This window comes from Peromyscus californicus, unplaced genomic scaffold (genome assembly GCF_007827085.1).
Source record: "Peromyscus californicus insignis strain IS unplaced genomic scaffold, ASM782708v3 Scaffold_14__1_contigs__length_90479793_seg_2, whole genome shotgun sequence".
NCBI lineage: Eukaryota > Metazoa > Chordata > Mammalia > Rodentia > Cricetidae > Peromyscus > Peromyscus californicus.
In genome coordinates this window covers 73,287,924-73,303,148 of record NW_026294436.1, presented here as the reverse complement: position 1 = coordinate 73,303,148, position 15,225 = coordinate 73,287,924, and the positions used below count along the sequence as shown (strand labels likewise).

Genomic DNA, 15,225 nt, shown 5'->3' with positions numbered 1-15,225 from the left:
TAAATTTGAGAGCACTAAACAGTAAAGTCAGGTTTTCTTTACTGCAGCAGTGAGAGTTTATATTGAGACTTGAACACACTGCTCTTGAGCCTGGAAGGTATTATGAGCATGGTTACACAACCCATCAATAATGGGGAGGGGGCAGATGTCTGGTATTTTCCCCCAGATAAACCTATGATGGCTACATCACCATCTATTTGCCTTTGTGTTTAAACTTCATTTCTCTTCATGTTTTGGGACACATTTTAGTGAATGTTTCAGATTTGAAAAGAATCGTTAAAAATAAGGAACATCTTGGTTTGTCTTGACATTAAGAACAGATACATCATATTAGGGATCACTGGGATTTGTTCATTAGATTGGACACCGAACTTAACAACAAGTATAGATGAGTGTGAGCTGGGCTCCCTGCCTACCCAGCCATCTAGTTCCTTGTAGCTCCATGAAACTAATTGCCAGACAGGAAAATATACCTTCAAATGTCCTTGGAAACATGGTAAATAAATAAACAAGCAAAAAAAAACCCAAACCAAACCAACCAAAAAAACAAACAACAAAGTCTGGCAGAACTTAGTTAACTACAAACAAATTAACCAAAAAGTAAACCCCAAATCGTGCAGCAGGGTTGGCTCAGAGTTCTGGGTGATGAGCATGTGATCCATGCGGAACAGTCCCTTACACTGTGTGAACATATGCTGTTGTGATTGGTTTAATAAAGAAGCTGACCAGCCAACAGCTGGACAGGAGAAGTTTAGGTGGAAGAGCCAAACTGAGAACACTGGGGAGAAGGGTGGAGTCAGGAGTCATGAGCAGACACAGAGAGAAGCAAAATGGACAGGCCACAATGAGAAAAGGTACCAAGCTTCATGGCAAAGCATAGATAAGAAATACGGGTTAATTTAAGAGTTAGCTAGTAACAAGCCTGAGCTATTGGCTGAGCATTTGTAATTAATATAAGCCTCAATGTGTTTATTTGCTCGGTGTGTTTATTTGGGAGCTGCTGGTGGGACAGAAACTTCCACCAACACACCTGCTTCTCAGAATCACGACTTTTGTGTATTTCTCATTTCCTAACTTTGAAGGAATAGTCTTTAGGTATTCCCTTTTATGGTGTGGCCAACCCCAAGCCCTTGATTCAGAATCAGTTCAATGCCTGGTTCCAACTTGACATCAACAGTCCCAGCACCTTGGGTGAGCCACTTACACAGTTCTGTCTCCTAGTGCCTTTTGAGGGTGGAGTACTGCTGTTGGGCACTGGCAGCAATAAATGAAAAATCTAAGTAATATCGGTTACACTTAGCTCCCTGTTTAGGGAAGGTGAATATTTAAAGAAAGCTGGGAAGTTTGTTTTGAGGGGCTGGGGAGACATCTTGGGTCAGGATAGTGCTTGCCTTGCAAGCATAAGGACTTCAGTTTGAAATACAGAATTCACAAGTAAAAACAAGACAAAACTAGGCAGGATGGTGTACAGTTGTAACCCCAGTGCCGGTGAGGTAGAGACAAGATCTGTGGGACACTGGCCAGGCTGTCTAGTGTATTTGGTAAATTCAAGGTCAGTGAAAGACCCTACTCAAAGAGAAGCTGGATGGTGCCCAGTGAATTATACCCCTGGTTGTCCTCTGACCTATATACCATTCACAACACACACACACACACACACACACACACACACACACACACACACACACACACATACACACACACACACACACACACACACACACACACACACACACACACACACACAGTTGAGCACTCCTACATGCACATGAATATTGTTCTCTCCATACACAAAGGTAGTTTTGAAAATCGGTTCTAACTCACTAATTGGATAAATGCATAAATGTAGATAAATGACCCATCTCAATAAAATAATAAAATCATTTAACCAAATCTGGCAGTTAAGCCAAAGGATCAAGCCAATTATGAGGGTTGTTTTAAGAATTAAAAGGAGGGCTGCAGAGACTGTGCAGGAGATAAAAGCACTGGCTGCTCTTGCAGGGGACTGGAGTTCAATTCCTAGTACCCAGATGGGGTGGGAATTATGACTGCCTATAACTCCAGCTCCAGGGACTGGAATTCCATTCTGACCTCTGTGGGCACCAGCATGCCCATGCATGTGCACATACCCACACTCACACACACAGTCACATAATATTTAACATACACATACACACACACACACACACACACACACTCACACACATACATATACATACATCTCTATTTTTCTCTATAGAGAGAGTGAAAAGGAATCTTAAGTAAAGTCAAGCTATGAGTACACAGTGAAAACCAGCCATGCCTCTTCCTTTTCTCAGGAAAATCAGACATGCTCTGGGGACCAGAGGCCCTGAGACTGGGATGTGCATCCCAAGTACATTCTGTGCAGCTGGAGGTTGTGTGGTAGACAGAAGGATCTTGCTCAGTGAGGTCCATGTTTATGGCTTAAGTTTTTTAAAGAGGAATTTGGAAATGCTCCCAGACTCTGCATCTGCCCCTGGCCCTTGCACCTCAGAGGAGGAGGCCAGTGAGGGAGACAGCAAAGATGACTAAATTTATTAGGAGTGGATGGACCACTCTATCTTTTCACACAGCAATAGTAGGCGATCCCACTCAGAAACCTGCCTGTTGGCTGGCCTGCAGACTGATCAGACGTGCTTACTGTAGCCAGCCCCAACCGAATGGAGACAGAATGCTATTTCCTGAAAGAAATGTTTCCCAAGCCAACATTCAACCACAGAGACAGCATCTATTTCCTTTTGAGAAAGAGTCCATCAGCTGAGACTTCCTCTTCATAACCTACATTGACTTTCTTTTGTTGTTTCTCCATCATGAAAGATATTAAGCAGAAGTTCAGCATGTCGGGGAACTTGAATTCAATTTTTAATTATGATGATTTTGATGTGTGGGGAAAATAGTTAAGCACACATTAATCTCAATATATCTCAGCTAACAGGTAATCATGATTTACGACAAGCGTACATCGGCAGTCAGTCTCACCCATAAGCCAACTGTTTACTCTTTTGGGTAAAATCGAAACAGCGACATTGGATTTTCCAGCTCAAATTCCATTTCCTTGTCTTTACATACTAATATTTTTAAAATATAGTATTTTACCAAAATTTTCTCACAGATTAAGCCAATATCTGAGTTTATGTAATAACATAAACCTTACGCATCGTGTATCTTAGTGTGTGTGTGTGTGTGTGTGTGTGTGTGTGTGTGTGTGTGTGTGTTTGGTTTCATGTGTGTAAGTATGGCACTCATGCCATGATAAGCATGTGGAAGTCATAGGACAACTTTTGGTATGGGTCCTGTCAGTCATCCACCTTGTTTGAGGAAGGGCCTCCATGTTGTTCAGAGTTACACAGGCCGGACTAGCTGGCCTGAGGCTTCTGGGTATTCTCCTGTCTCCAACTTCCATCATGCTACAGGAGCACTGGCCTTATAATCGCACATTACCACCTCTGTCTTTAACTTGGGTTCTATGGATCTGAACTCAGGTCCTCATGTTTCCATGGCAAATGTGTTACCCGCAGAGCCATCTCTTCAACCCCCTTGTATTTAAAAAAAAAAAAAAAAAAAAAAAAAAAAAAAAAAACAGAAATATGAAGTCTGGACATAAATCATCCAATTAAATATTAAATCTTTTCTTTTACATGAGTTGTTTTGGTTATGGTGCCTCTTCACAGCAATAGAACAGCACACAGGAACTTACCCTTTACACGTGTATTATTTGCATTGATTTTCATGTTTCCAAATATTGCCTTCACTGTTGTTTGTTAACACTTTTAAACTCTGTTCCTGTGACAGGCAAAAACCTCCCTGGCTTTACCACAGTGCCATCCAGGGAAGGTGGGTTCCCTGAGACTAGTCTCCCCCAATGCTTCCCACAGGACAGGAGACATTAAAAGTTGTTGTGGACTCAGCCACAAAGGTGGAAATCAAACAGTCCTCAGATACCTGATGTCACCCTCTGCCCAGTAAGGGTAAATGCTCCTTCTGACTCTTTCCACAGGCTTTGGTGACCACATGTGTTCTCAGTGGGCAGGAGGCATTTCCAAAACCCTTTCACCAACAGGACGCAGCATACTCAAATACCTAGTGATGGAGGCTGCCCGAGGACACACCTTGATCCAATGGGCTCTCCCCTCTTTCCTTTCCTCACTTGCCTCCCATCTGCCCTGCCCCCAACACAATCCTAAAGGGATAGATGTGTTGACACAATCAGGCTACTATTATAAAAAGGCTGAGTTCATTTTTCTATAAATAGACACCATAAAAAATTCATTGTAAAGAGATATCAAAATAATAGACAACACCTTGGGGCGTAGCACTTCTCAAATAAAAGTGTCAAATACACTTACCTATAAAATCTGGGTGAGCTGTTCTGGGAAATCTGCAGTAACCATCTCCCACGAAGCAGGTTCCCTTTGTCATAGCAGCCATGGGAGCTGGGAGAGAGGAATCCCTCCTCTCTAGGTAGTACACGGGAGAGGGACCATTGACTTCTGCAGGAGGAAGCCACCAGAGATGGACTGTGGTGCTGTTGACTCCTGTCACCGTGGGAGACCTTAGCTGAGCAGGAGCTGAATGGCAGAAGGACACAGAAGGGCACTGAATAAAATAGGGAGACACACCCTTGTGCACATCACACTTGAAGTCAAATCAGTTGCTGTCACAGGTGCCTCAATAGCTCTATGAATGGAAAACAGAATGCAGAGTTGAGCTCCGAGATGACTAAACAAAATTTAAATGACTAACAAATTCCCAACTCAAAACACACACATACTGAGGAAGATTTTTCATTGGAAATAATTTCTTTTTCTTTTTCTTTTTGTTTTTCTTGCCAAATACAGATATAGCCACTATAGGTACCCTGAGCCCTTGTTTGTATGCCTGTTGACTTCAAAGTCTCCTTCAATGACTCCCTCTGGATGTCTCTGACTGAGTGGAGCCTGCCTTATGTGGAAACTACAGAACCCCTTTGAACTGTGCCCAGTCTATGACCAGTACTGTTAACAGAAGTGGAGCCTCTTGTTCTGTCCTGCACTGAACGGGTATTGAGCAGGTGGCAGAAATAATGGACATGGGCAAGGGGGAAGGAGAGGAAGGGCTGGTCTGCCAGGAACAGGGTATGAGTGACTTGAGACCAGCATGTCCCCCAAATGATTGCTAATGCGGGATCAATGACTTTGGGCTGCTAAATCATGTTTATTTCATTTTATTATTTTTATTCTTACCATACTGGGTTTTAATCTAGAGGGCCTCACCCTCTCTCAGCTACATGCCCAGTCTATAGTTTGTTTTCATAGACAAAAGGTTTTTAAATTTTTCAACATTTATTTATTGTGTGGTATGTGCATGTGTGCACCTATGCTCATGAGCTTGTTATCATGGCATGCATATTGAGGGCATCCAGAGGGCAACTTGAGGGAACCATTTCTCTCCTTCCAGGTTGCAGAGCCTGTGCCAAGTGAGTTTGCCCACTGATCAGATTTTATTCACAGTCAAATCGGGAGGAAGGCATGGCCTTTACCCACACTCCATGCCTGGCAGAAACACAGTCTTCCCCTCATGTCTGTTTCTCAGGAGCAGGTCTCACAATGGAGGAGCCTGTACTGACATGTCACATCATCCAAAGTTCAGCTTTGCCTGCCTGTGGGTTCGCTGCTGCATGTATAACAACACATACCCATCATTATAGTTTCATACAACATATATATGCATAAATGGCTGTGTGTGTGTGTGTGTGTGTGTGTGTGTGTGTGTGTGTGTGTGTGTGTGTGTATTTTGAGACAGAGCCTTTCTATATAGTCCAGACTGACTTGGAAGTTGACCTCTTACCACAGTCCACCAAGTCCTTTTGACCACCATGGCCAATAATATACAGGGTATTTTCACTTCTGCCAAGATTCTCTGTTAGCCATTTGTCTGCATCCTCAACTCCTCGTGACAACTGTTCTCCTTACAGTCCCCATAGCTTTTTGCCTTTCCCACAGTATTTGGGATCATAAAGTGTACATTGATTTCAAGCTGTTTTCTTCTCCTTAGTAACACTAATATTTCTTTCATTGCATCTCAGCTTCAGCACTATGTAAAAAATATGGATATTTTTACTTATCCATCCATCCAGTGAAGCATGTTGTGATCAACTTCTTTTTACCAATTATCAATAAAAGTTGATATAAATGTGCATGCATGCAGATGTTACTGTATTATCGTCACTTCTCAAGTCCTCAGGGAAAATTCCAAGGGGCTAGAAGCACTGGGCCATATGCTAAGAACATGTTAGTGTCTTCCAAAATAACTGTCCCATTGTATCCATGCAACCACTGCAGAGCAGGTTTTGGATATTTTAATGCTTGTGAAATGATATCAATGTACACTGCCTGTCTAGGGTACAGTGGGTACCATCTTTGTATCCTTAACTATTCTCTTTCTGTATTCTTTGGTACGACAGTTATTTTCACGTGCAATTTCATGATTTTTATCCTAGGCTTAGAAATGATATAAATTAAAGCAAACAGACAAGCAAACACCACTCTGAAGGCCAAATAGAACATCGCATGTACAGCACCTTACCAATGCTAGTGTAAGCACAATGGGTTCTAGGCATTGCAGCAGCTGGAAGCACAGCTGGACCTGAGGTGACCATGCCACTAGACATGGCTTCAGACTTGTCTCAGTAATTGCTCATTGACCACTGCTGAGGGACAGTAAGACCTGGAACACTCAGATCCTGGATAGTGGCAACTCTTTGGAGCTGCTAAGAGATTCTACTAATAAACAGTGACTAAAAACTTTCCATGTAACCTGATGAAAGGAAAATCTAACAGCCAGGTTATTGAAAATGAAGGCCAATGTTCAAGTATAATATAGTTTTGTTTGTTTGAGACAAGGTTTTTTATGTAGCTCTTTCTGACGTGGAACTCTTAGCAATCCTCCTGCCTCTGCCTTCTGAGTGCTGGAATTGAAGGAATGGACCATCAATGATGGATGGCTCAGCTTCAATGATGTCACTCTGTTTTAAACAGTCTGGAGCAGGCTAACAGTCATGCCTACTTTAAGCATGCAGGCTGAACTGAGGGGTAAAAGTGAAGAAAGGAATGAACAAGACTATAGCCAAGGCTTTGACCAAGAACCAAAACTATGTTTGTGGACTTTTAATTTGTATTTGTATTAACACAGCCTTGTACAGAAAAAAAATCATTTTCTGTTTCAAGAAACATGATGTGGTGTGAGTCCAAGAGCTGAAATCCCTAAAGCATGAGAGGAAATTCACCTTAAGAGCACAGAAAGAAATATTACTAGTTACCTGGAGATGCTGGCCCACTTTCTAAAGACAGGCAGCCAGCTACAATTCTATTTTCACTTTCAGAAGGAGCAGAGCAAAAAGTTCATAGATTTAAATAGAAAATCAACAACTGTATTCATCTTCTGCTGCAGGAATCTGTGTGATGTTTTCACACATGTATGAATCTTATATGTGTGGCTTCTTTTGGTACTCTCTGTCAAAATCTAGCTAGATGGGGTGTTCTCAGTTGTCATTCTAATAATCCAAAACAAAATAAGAGGATAAACTAGCCTGAATCTCTTGGAGTTGAAACTCCCTTGCATAATTTTCTGCAGCCGTCGACGCATTGTTACAGGCTCAGGTGAGCAAGAGGGCCTCTCATGGATTGAGTATTGAGCTCTACAGGGCAAGGAAAAGAACAATTAACAAGGTTTTCTTTACAATTTGACTCTTTGTATGTGTGCACATGTGTGCATGTTCATGTGTTACTCATGTGTGTAGTGTGTGTGTGTGTAGACCAAAGGAGAACCTCGGTGTTATTCTGCCACTCCTTGAACACTGACAGTCTCCTTTGACACAGGATGTTTTACAAGCCTGGAGCTAGGGTCAGATCAATTAGGCTGCACTGGCTGGCCAGTCAGCCCCAGGAATACTCCTGGTGCAGGCATTACAAACGCATACCATAACACCCTGCATTTGCATGTGACTTATGGGTACCATAATCCTCTTCTCTCTACATCTGCCTCTGTTACTTTACAGACACAGAAAGAATGGTATTGGAGCCCTTCCATTGTTACAGTTTCTGCGTTCCACATAGGATTCTCCAGTGTTTAGAGCACATGAACATGACATTTTCAGTTTGAAAAATTCCATCCAGCCCACTCCCACTGATATTCAGAAGACCTCCCTCAAATTTTTCAAATGAGAAACTTTTTTTCTACATCCATTCCATTTAAACTAAATACTTGAAGCTTGGATAAACTTTAACCTTTTAGCATTGGAAGAATAAGATCCTTCACACAGGAACTTCCTTCTCAAAGCCCATGTGATTGCCTCCCTTATAGTTCTACCAACTGCATGGGAGAAAATGGTGAAATCGTGGACCATGCCTCTCCACCTTGATAGCATGATCCACAGCACTTCTTAATCAGAAATGTAAAGAACAACAACAACAAAAAACTTAAAATGAAAAGAATTTCCTTGGCTCTGTAGTTACTTTCTCAATGCTTTCTAAAGGCGAGAGCTCACTATGGCCTTCAGTCCAGCCAACAATGTATAGACAAGGACCACACTGTGGAGAGTCCACTGAAGTCAGTGCCAACTGTTTACACGGTAATGTGTAAGCTTGTCAGTCCACAGAGAATTGTTTCACCAAGCAATTGGAATGTCTTGACTAGTCTCTTCCAGAAGATGAGTCGAACTAGAGCTGGTTGCTGATCCATTGCTTAAAAAAAATCTAAACTTCCCATTGCTCTGTTGCAGCTTCACACAAAGGAGTCAACTATGGCTTCCTGTAGGGTGGGTATCCTACTGGGCAGTTCTTTTCCTATATCCTCTACAACCAGGAGGGGGAATTGAGTGGATCTGTCAACCAATTAAACTGGACAGACAGACAGACAGACAGACAGACACACACACACACACACACACACACACACACACACACACACACACACACACAGAACTTAGTGTAAGGAGGGTTATTTGTCAGAGTGCCAAAACAAAGTGATTATAGACACATACGTATGTTTTTTAAATGATTTGTCCTCATAGCACAACAAACTAAGAGATAACTTTGAACCAACAGAACTTTAGATGTCTCAAAATATTTTCACCTTAATTCCTTGTGCTACAAATATTTCAGAAAAAATCATTTAAACTTTATATTATTTGTTTGAGTTTTCCTACCTACAAATTGAGGCAGAATTTTCAAAGCAAGATATTAACACTAACTGTCATTTCCACTAAAATACACAGCCCATTTCTTTTCTAAATTTGTGTGTGTGGTGGTGTGTTTCTTCATGTGCGGTGAATATGTTTGCTCATGTGCATTTATGGATGCCTGGGGAGGACATTGGATGTCCTACCCTGTCATCCTCTACCTTCTCCCCTTCAGAAAGACCCTGATTTCACTAATTTTCTTCAGCAAAACTGGCTGCCCAAGAAGCCCTAGCAATTCTCTCATCTCCCCCCGTCATCCTCTAGCACTGAGGTTACAGACACTCACACACAACTGTCTGGTCTCCAGGCGGGTTCCGAGGGTCTGAATTCAGGTTCTTGCTCTTATGCAGTAAGTACTCCTATCCACTGAGCTAACTCCTCAGCTCCCTACTAACTTTATATTTTATAAAAAGCGTTCTAAAATACTCAGCTAATCCACTTCCTTTATGCAGCATTTGTTACCCTATTATCTGATTAACGGCATATCGTAATGAATAAATTCACACTTGTGAAATTTATGGAGTGTGGAGTCTTAAGCAAGACAGACTCACAGCTCTTCTGCATCAAATCTCTTCATTTGTGTTCTAAACCTTGTGTGTGAAGTCTGTGTGGTAAGTCATTCACTATGACCCGTTACCATCTACCTGCTGCTGTGAAACCCTGCGTCCAGATATGACCAGAGTTTCCGTAGTTCAGGGTGTGTAGGGTATAGTGTGACATAAGACATCCTTAGGCATTTTGTCAAAAGAAAATTATTTTGACTTTTTTCTCAAGGATCTAAAACCATGTCAGGATATATTACTTTGCAAACACTGCTCCGCCTTGATATCTGCATGTAGGCTTTGAGACCAGGGTCTAAGAGTGAATCCCCAGTCTGCAGACACTCTGCTCAGCAATCAGTGAAGAGAGAGAAAGGGGTCTCCACAGGAACTTTGAAGTCACTCTGTGCTCTTATTGACCAACAATTTTCTGACTCTAGAGAACAAAACATATTTTCCTACTTCCTGTTTCCTGGTCAGTACCATGTGAGGCTCAGCACCGCGGAAATGTCCTAATCTACCACTTGATCTCTTTCTTTATTATGTCTTCATTGAGAGACATGGTTGAGTTGAGTGATTCCCAATTAGAAAACCAGCAGGGGTGCCTGACATACAGGTCATCCTAGACGTCAAGGAAGCTGACCATGGCCCCTTAGCATTTCCCTTCATCACTCAGCCATCATCTCTTCACCCAGAATGTGGCATACAACACCATCTTCCTGTCTGCCGTGCCATAGAAAGGCTGCACAGCACGACTTTCGGAGACCTCCAATGAATTTGATCCCCACACACTGCTGTTACTTCCTTCCTTTCAGGTGACGGTAGATCAGTTGTCATAACTAACACTGCCCAGGTCCAGAGAGAAGAGGATCCATTATTTCTGAACTAACACATGGAGTCCGAAGGTGACGGCCACTGCCACCGTTCCCTAAAATCCACCATTAATATGAGAGGTAGTTGCTCCAACTGTAATTATGGCATCCTTGCTACACAAACTTGAAGCTTTTATGGGGCCTGTGCAATTAGTTTCTTAAACGTATCGTAACACTTGCCTGCCTGACAGCAGAGTATTGATTTTTTAATCATTTTCAAGTCTCCTCCGGCACAAATAAATGTACTATAGTTACAGTTAATGCACTGTGTACACGCATTAAACATGGGCGTGACACAATTTATTGTTTTGTGATATATAGAATCCGAGTGGTCCATCTCAGAAAGTGTCCCCCACGATCTTATGTCAGTATGGGTGTTACCGTTGTCCTTGGTCCTCCGAATTCTTTAACTTCAAACAGCAAGAGACCTTTTCTTAATAAGATACTTAGGCCTTCTAAAAAAAAATAGGAGGGGTGTTGCATATAAATCTTTTATATATGCCAGTGTGGGAGAAAAAATGTAATAGCCTAGCAGAGAAGAGAGTTTGTATTTTCCTAAAGGGGTCACTGTGGGACCAATGGAGACTTGGTTCTCTAGCATTTTTGCCCATTCCATTTCTTTCCCCAGAGTTTTGTTTCATTTATTTATTTTTGAGGGTGCATCTGTCAAAATATTTTGGAGGGACTCAAGCCTCTAATTCCGTCAAGTTTTACATATTTCAGTTGTTATTTTAACGATCAGCTGAAGATACGGAGCGAGAGCACTGCAAAGGTAAGGTTCTGCTTTATAAAGGTGATTTCTGCATGCCCTTTCTGCATGCCCAAAAGGCCAAAAGGAAGCCTGATAAAAGTCACATATCCCAAAGCAGTCCTGGTCCCGGAGGCCACTGCACGTTTCATAAGCCAGTCCTTTCCTTGGTACATCTGCGCCCTTAAAAGGGAAGTTGGTGAGTAAAAAGCAGTTAATTTTGTTTTGTTAGAAATAATATCATTTTAGTTTTAGCATCGAAGGCAGATGCCAGCATTTCTCTCGGAACAGATGGCAATTCTGTCTAATAGTGCATCTCTGTATTAGTAAGGTCTGCTGTGTATACAAACAGTAATAAACACTAGGTAAGGATCAAAATAAATTTTAATTGTTGACATTAAATCCTGGCAGCACAGACTAAGGCTTGCAATATTCCCTTTTCAAGTCTGACACATTTACTAATGCTGCAGAAACCTTTCTGAAAGCTGCCAGGACCCAGCTACAATGAAAGCATGATTTTACACTACCAGTTAGTCGTCGGCCAGGATACCTGCCTCCACATGGATGACCTGGCATTAGTTCTGCTATCTATGAAGATTATTCTTAATGTTCCCAAGGAAGCTAACGTTTAGTTAAGAAACAAAAGAGTGGTCTGCACAGTTGTTCCATTGGGGCCATGCTATTATCAAAACGACTTTTTTTTTACCCTGCTAAGTAAAGATCGCCCACCACACCCATCATGCTAGAATGCCAAGTTGGGCAGTCCTAACCTTCCCCCAAAGTGACACACCCTTCATCTTGTTTACCCGGCTCTGCAGGGCTTTGAGGACAATCTCAGCTTCTCCAGCCATGCTTACCATGGGCTTGCTGGGGGTCAAATATGCCAGCAGCACAGATTCCTTTCTCAGAATGCCTCCAGCAATCTAGTATTACACGTAGTGTCCTTTATTTATTTTGGGAAGCTGCCATGTTTAAAAATAATCATAACAAAAAATAAAAATAACACTCAGGTCAGCTTGGCTTTTAGATGCCTGCTCAATAACAAACATGCTTTACAATCATATTTCTTTAAAAAATGGATATATTTTTTTAATCACGAAAAATATATTGCTCCCACCATATGGGACAAGCAACGACTCACCAACCGATTTAAGATGCAGCATATTGAGCTGACCATATGTTCCAATGCTGTTGAATGGCTGAGTGATTCATGCCCGTCACATTCTAGTATATCAATTAAAGCTCCTTGAAGTCTGCATGATTTGTGCCTCTGTTATTAAACCCTGCTAATTCATCCCACTTACACATCTGTTATAAATCTCTAGGAGTGCTGCATGATTCATGGCAATCTGTGAGCATGCTACAGCAAATTCTTCTCCTTGTAATTAACAGTAAATTGTTTTACTGCCATGCAATGAATTTTTCAGTTATATCACAAATGAACTCCTAAATGTGCGGGTTTTTTTTTTTTTTTTTTCCCTAAGAACTGACTTATATCATTAGGCAATTAAAAAGTATTGCTTTGAACCAAAAGCTTTTAATCAAGAGAAATACAACTTAAATATTGCTTAAGAGCCCTGGCAATTTGACATGGTGTTTGCCAGTGTAAAAATAATCTCCATTGAGAGAGAAAACAAACAAACAGAAAGTCTCCATGTGCCCAGGATCTCCTTCCTGAGAGGGAACAGAGCGGCCATGGATGACACATGGGAAGCCAAGTTTCTACACAGGTATTGTTTATCTTGGATGGGCCCTAAGTCACCTGTCACTCCCAAATTTCTCAGGCTGCTTTACACTTCTCTCGTGGTAGAATGCCATCTTTACTCTTGAAATAAATAATTGGATAATTAGCCAAGTTGAATCATCAGAGGACTCCAGGGCTGTTCAAGTGTTCTTGTCAAAGGTGAAGCAGATTCATTTCAGCTCTGCAGATCTTCCAAGAGCCTTTGATTCCCCCCTCACTTTCTTGGCAGCAGCCTGGGATTCATGAGTCTATACATCAAGTCGGTAGTTTTAACAACAAATGGAATTAAATTCAAAGAAGGGAAACTAATTGAAGGGCAGCGACAAAAGAGTCGGGTGATGTGCTTTCTAATACGGCCGGCCACATTTGCATGATAATTTTTCCTTTTTAGCATGGAGCAGAAAGTGACTAGCTTAATGAGGGATTATTCAAGACAGGAAGGGACAAAATGCATTCATAACTAGGAACAAAGATGGCATTATGAGACGGAAACCAGCAACCTCAGAGAAGGAACGGGATGATTGCCTTACGCACGATGAATAAAAAGGTAGAAAAATATTTATATTAGTATTCACTAATGACTATATAGACAAGATTGTTGTAATTAAAATTATAAATTAACATATTAAGAGTGCTTGTTTAATCACTCTGGGTCCTATTCACAATGAAAAGACTTATGTCCCTGCATGCAAACAAGATAGGTTTTCTACCCAGGAGAAAGGAGATCTACATTACACTTTGGGTTCAGAACAAAACTTAATGTACCCCTAGTTACTTGCCTGATAGGAGATGGGGCCTTCTCAGCTTGTAGTCTGGAGCCAAAACAGGTGAAAAAAATTACATGGTATTCCTTTAGAAATGGCTCTCCTGAAGGAAGTTTTAAATCTGGCAGACTTGGAAAAAGATAGAAATTCGAAAATTTCCTAAATGGAAAGGCTAATCTTTTGTAGATGTGTAAAATGGATTTGAAGAAGGTCCAGGATGACCAGGAGCAATGCCAAAGAATTGACTCCAGCTTTCCTAAGTGTTCCATGGAGAACCCATCCATTCAGAACTGCATAGGTACCAAACCCAAATCTAACATAGTACTCAGGGTGAAGCACCCCTGTAGGTAGAGTTTTCCTGCCTGGCCCACAGTCAGGACAAATCTCTGTCACCTGCCAGTCCCACAGCCACTCAGACCCAACCAAGTAAACACAGAGACTTATAATGCTTACAAACTGTATGGCTGTGGCAGGCTTCTTGCTAACTGTTCTTACAGCTTAAATTAATCCATTTCCATTAATCTATACCTCGCCACATGGCTCGTGGCTTACTGGCATCTTCACATGCTGTTTCTCATCATGGTGGCTGGCAGTGTCTCTCTGACTCAGCCTTCCACTTCCCAGTTTTATTCTCCTCCTTGTCCCGCCTACACTTCCTGCCTAGCCAATGGCCAATCAGTGTTTTATTTATTGACTAATCAGCAACACATTTGCCATACAGAACATCCCACAGCACACCCCCATTCTATTGTATGGACCAGAAAATATTTAAAATAAATCACCCAGTTCTCAAGCTTTATTATGAAATTGCCAGATTAAACTTCCTGAATATCTTTTTAAAAATGGTGACTAAGATTTTAATGAGGAGATACCACTGTTGTGGTCCCACACTTCTATGTACCTATTTGGATTTGTGACTCTCTACTGCAAAGTTGTCGAATGGCAGACCTCCATCCCTTCGCTTATATTTAGGAGTTACATCTCCAGCAAACTCACAGCAAGCTGCCTCACTGTTCTCCAAAAATAAGAGAGCAGGCTGGTTAATAAAACACCTGGTTGACTTACATTTTTTTCCAATATAGACTTGACTACACAAAAGCTCTGGCTTCGACATTGCCTATTTCTAATGGTGTCCAGTCCACGACTCTTATTTAACTGTTTAATCTTAGGGCATGGATAAGGAAAGAAACGTAAGTGCCTACTACAAACAAGAGGCATGAAGGATACAGAGTCTGCAGTTGCTGGGCTGGGCTTACAGGCAAATAAAAGCTAATTTTTCTTCTCACTGATCTGAATATTCCCGCAAATGGTGCATTTTAT

General features: G+C 41.6%; 1 protein-coding gene across 1 annotated transcript in view; it reads right to left on the bottom strand.

Annotated features, from left to right (window-relative positions):
• Nucleotides 1-15,225, bottom strand: part of Ush2a (usherin) — a 706,426-nt gene that overhangs the window by 482,271 nt on the left and 208,930 nt on the right. Inside the window, exon 20 of the mRNA XM_052737975.1 lies at nt 4,368-4,589. Within this exon, the coding sequence (XP_052593935.1) occupies nt 4,368-4,589 (222 nt within the window). The remainder of the gene's footprint in view (nt 1-4,367; nt 4,590-15,225) is intronic.